At 54.6% G+C, this 4,329-nt stretch overlaps 1 protein-coding gene across 1 annotated transcript; it reads left to right on the top strand.

Annotated features, from left to right (window-relative positions):
• The first annotated feature begins 2,441 nt into the window (after positions 1–2,441).
• On the top strand, positions 2,442–3,718 carry LOC100284287 (uncharacterized). Its single transcript, NM_001157182.1, has one exon. It carries the CDS (start codon positions 2,487–2,489, stop codon positions 3,549–3,551), a length of 1,065 nt encoding a protein of 354 aa, NP_001150654.1. The 5' UTR covers positions 2,442–2,486; the 3' UTR covers positions 3,552–3,718.
• Positions 3,719–4,329: the final 611 nt, after the last annotated feature.

The following is a 4,329-nucleotide window of genomic DNA, read 5'->3' as shown; positions in this document are numbered from 1 at the left end:
TAGGCCGACAAGTGAGTGCCGCGTGCCCCAGCCCAGATGGGTCGAGCGCGTGGGCGAGCGCGAAGGGGGGAAAGGAGCGAGGCGGCCGGAGACCGGCGCGAGAGAGGTGGGAATCCCGCGGCCTTCGTGTTCGTCCCGCGCCCAGGTCGGGTGCGCTTGCAGTAGGGGGTTACAAGCGTCCACGCGGGTGAGGGAAGCGAGCGGCCCCAAGAGAGCGCCTGTCCCGTCCTCGTCCCGCGCGGCCAACCCCCTCTAAGAGGGCCCTGGTCCTTCCTTTTATAGACGCAAGGAGAGGATCCAGGTGTACAATGGGGGTGTAGCAGAGTGCTACGTGTCTAGCGAGGGAGAGCTAGTGCCCTGAGTACATGCCAATGTGGCAGCCGGAGAGATCTTGGAACCCAACTAGTGTGATGTCGTGGCCGTCGGAGGAGCGGCGGAGCCTGGCGGAGGGACAGTTGTCGGAGCGGTTGTGTCCTTGCTGATGTCCTCCTGCTTCCGTAAGAGAGCTGAGAGCCGCCGTCGTCACAGGGCATGCGGGGTGCCATCATTGCCTATCTGGTGGAGACAGCCAGATGGGACACCGGTCTTGTTCTCTGCGGCCCGAGTCAGCTCGGGGTAGGGTGATGATGGCGCTTCCTGTTGACGTGGCTGGCCTGCGCCCTAGGTTGGGCGACGTGGAGGCTCCTCCGAAGCCGAGGTCGAGTCTGTCTTCCATGGCCGAGGCCGAGTCCGAGCCCCTGGGTCGGGCGAGGCGGAGGTTGTCGGCAGAGGCCAGGGCGGTGTCCGAGCCCTGGGGTCGGGCGAAGCGGAGTTCGTCGTCTTCCGGGTCTTAGCCCGAGTCCGAGCCCTGGGTCGGGCGGAGCGGAGTTCGCCGTCTTCCGGGTCTTAGCCCGAGTCCGAGCCCTGGGGTCGGGCGAAGCGGAGTTCGTCGTCTTCCGGGTCTTAGCCCGAGTCCGAGCCCTGGGTCGGGCGGGGCGGAGTTCGCCGTCTTCCGGGTCTTAGCCCGAGTCTGAGCCCTGGGTCGGGCGGAGCGGAGTTCGCCGTCTTCCGGGGCTGAGCCCGAGTCCAAGCCCTGGGTCGGGCGGAGCTTCCTATGGTGCCTTTGGCAGGGCCTGGCTTCCTGTCAGCATCACTCTGTCAAGTGGCGCTGCAGTCGGAGTGGCGCAGGCGGCGCTGTCCTTCTGTCAGACCGGTCAGTGAAGCGGCGAAGTGACGGTGGTCACTTCGGCTCTGCCGGAGGGCGCGTGTCAGGATAAAGGTGTCAGGCCACCTTTGCGTTAAATGCTCCTGCGATTTGGTCGGTCGGTGCGGCGATTTAGTCAGGGTTGCTTCTTAGCGAAGGCAGGGCCTCGGGCGAGCCGAAGATGTGTCCGCCGTTGGAGGGGGGCCTCGGGCGAGACGGAAATCCTCCGGGGTCGGCTGCCCTTGTCCGAGGCTAGGCTCGGGCGAGGCGTGATCGAGTCGCTCGAATGGACTGATCCCTGACTTAATCGCACCCATCAGGCCTTTGCAGCTTTATGCTGATGGGGGTTACCAGCTGAGAATTAGGAGTCTTGAGGGTACCCCTAATTATGGTCCCCGACAAATTTCAAATTTGGTTTTTCCTCAAATCTTCATCTCATTATTATTATATTTTTATGTATATTATTATTGTATTAAAATGCACAAACAGAACTCCAATATAATGCATGGCTTTTCTTTTTGTGTTTTAGTAAAGACTCATTCTCTTTTAATTAGGTTTAGTCACATGTCTCAAGAAGGAGATGGCAAATCACACATAAGGAGATCAACTCTTATATAAGTCTTATAATTTGGATATTACAAATCCATAACTTGTCGATTTATTACATATAATAAAAATAAAGTTGTGAGCTGTATGATAAAGACAACTCATGCAATGATTCAATAGGTGTGTCCACAACGACGAAAATCCTATGTGGCACCGTATGAGATGGAGTATGGGATCGCCGTGGACCCATAGCAATATACTAGCACGAAGATCATGTCCCTTGCTGTCTCCGCTTACTCATTCCGTGTAGTAGTAGCAGCATCTTAGAACCTGTTCCAATCTCGTGAGATAAACTTTAGCAACTTTTTTAGCTACTTTTAGCCATTTATAATCTAAACAGGAAAGCTAATGGTGGTAATTCAAGCTAAACTTTAGCACTTTAATTCATATAGCTAAAGTTTAGCAGAAAGCTAAAGTTTATCTTGTGAGATTGAAACGGGGCCTTGGTATATGGTACGTAAATATTGTACGCACTTGAGTAGTAGTACTTTTTTTTGAACAACCTCGCCGACCACGCGCTCCTTATTTTAATGATTTTTATGCGATACACTGACTGAACGACAAAATCGATGAAACCTGCTCCGATCCGCACTCCCTCTGCCTTGCCCACAATTTCTAGCTATTTAAACCCTTTTACGCACCATAACCTAGCAGGCACAAGGAAGAACGAAGAGAGATCAGCGACTTAACAACAATAATGGCCACCGCCATAGTTCCCACGGACGCCGAGCTGCTGCAGGCGCAGGCCGACCTGTGGCGCCACAGCCTCTACTACCTGACATCCATGGCGCTCAAGTGCGCGGTGGAGCTCCACATCCCGACCGCCATCCACAACCTAGGCGGGTCTGCCACGCTGCCGGACCTCGTGGCCGCGCTGTCCCTGCCAGCGGCCAAGCTCCCGTTCCTCGGGCGCGTGATGCGGCTGCTGGTCACGTCGGGCGTCTTCGCGTCGTCCGACGACGTGCAGTACCGGCTGAACCCGCTGTCCTGGCTGCTGGTGGAGGGCGTGGAGTCGGAGGACCACACCTACCAGAAGTACTTCGTGCTGGGCACCGTCTCCCGCCACTACGTGGAGGCCGGCATGTCCCTGGCCGACTGGTTCAAGAAGGAGGAGGACGAGGACCGCCAGCTGCCGTCGCCGTTCGAGGCCCTGCACGGGGTGCCCCTCGTCCACGAGAGCACCAAGCTGCTGGACGAGGAGCTGGACAGGGTCGTGGAGGAAGGCGTGGCCGCGCACGACAACCTGGCCATCGGGACCGTCATACGGGAGTGCGGCGCCGACGTCTTCAGCGGCCTCCGCTCGCTCACCTACTGCTGCGGCAGGCAGGGGAACGCCAGCGCGGCCGCCATCGTCAAGGCCTTCCCAGACATCAAGTGCACCGTGCTCAACCTTCCCAGGGTCGTCGAGGAGACGACGACCAAGACCATCACCATCCCGCCTGCGCAGGCTGTCATGCTCAAGCTCGTCCTGCACTTCTGGAGCGACGACGACTGCGTCAAGATCCTGGAGCTGTGCAGGAAGGCCATCCCTTCCCGCCAAGAAGGAGGGAAGGTGATCATCATTGAGATACTCCTGGGCCCGTACATGGGGCCGGTCATGTACGAGGCCCAGCTGCTGATGGACATGCTCATGATGGTGAACACCAAGGGCAGGCAGCGCGGCGAAGACGACTGGCGCCACATCTTTACCAAGGCTGGCTTCTCCGACTACAAGGTTGTCAAGAAAATCGGAGCTCGTGGTGTCATCGAGGTCTACCCATGATCCATGATCGATGTCATGTGACTGTGAGAGGACGATACTGTACAATTAAATAAACGGGGTATCTAGCTACTACTCAGCTTTTGTACCTCGAGATCCATGCATGTTAATTACTTGCTTCCATCTGTTTTCAAAATGCATCTATGTAATGTACTTCGCTTCTTCGTCCATTGTGCTCGTAGATTTGGATTTATTACTTCGGTACAGATCGAGCAGTTGTTCCATTCCAGCAACTGTAAGTGTAACCTGAAGTTCAGATCGTACTCCATCGTCAGCAGCAGGATATATTATACTAGCTTAGTAGGTATTCAAAGCCTTGGATGCTAAACAAAGATCTACTAGCTGCTAGCTCTTGTCGCCTCTCAGGAGGCAGCCCAACGTGAGCTAAGCTAGATAACAACTTTGCCAGCCTCCAACAATTATTAGCTATACGTGCAAAGCTAGCCAACCTCCATCTAAGTACTCTATGCTCAAACCCAAGTATGTGTGCTCATGGGCAATACATTCAAAACAAAATCCATGGCAAACTTCAAAGGATTTGCAAACGAGCCCTTAACTTCCTCTGATTTCTTTCAATGCAAGAAGCAATACTTAGACTATCTTCAGCAGCTTATCCATCTCTACCACTATATTCAAACATAGTTCTGCGAACAGTGTTGTCTATAATAATGCAAAACAATGTTTTGGGTGACCATATGGATGAACTGCTGGAGTCGGTCTTTAGGATGTGTACAATGAGTGTCTTAATCCGTGTCTTCGACTGTGTTTAGATGATAAATGT

This window comes from Zea mays, chromosome 4, assembly GCF_902167145.1.
Source record: "Zea mays cultivar B73 chromosome 4, Zm-B73-REFERENCE-NAM-5.0, whole genome shotgun sequence".
Taxonomy (NCBI): domain Eukaryota; kingdom Viridiplantae; phylum Streptophyta; class Magnoliopsida; order Poales; family Poaceae; genus Zea; species Zea mays.
Note: the sequence above shows the minus strand (reverse complement) of the source record. Positions and strands in the feature narration are given on the sequence as shown.

Bases quoted from the DNA above. Each gene is read 5' to 3' on its own strand.
- LOC100284287 (NM_001157182.1), top strand. From the start codon at position 2,487: ATGGCCACCGCCATAGTTCCCACGGACGCCGAGCTGCTGCAGGCGCAG.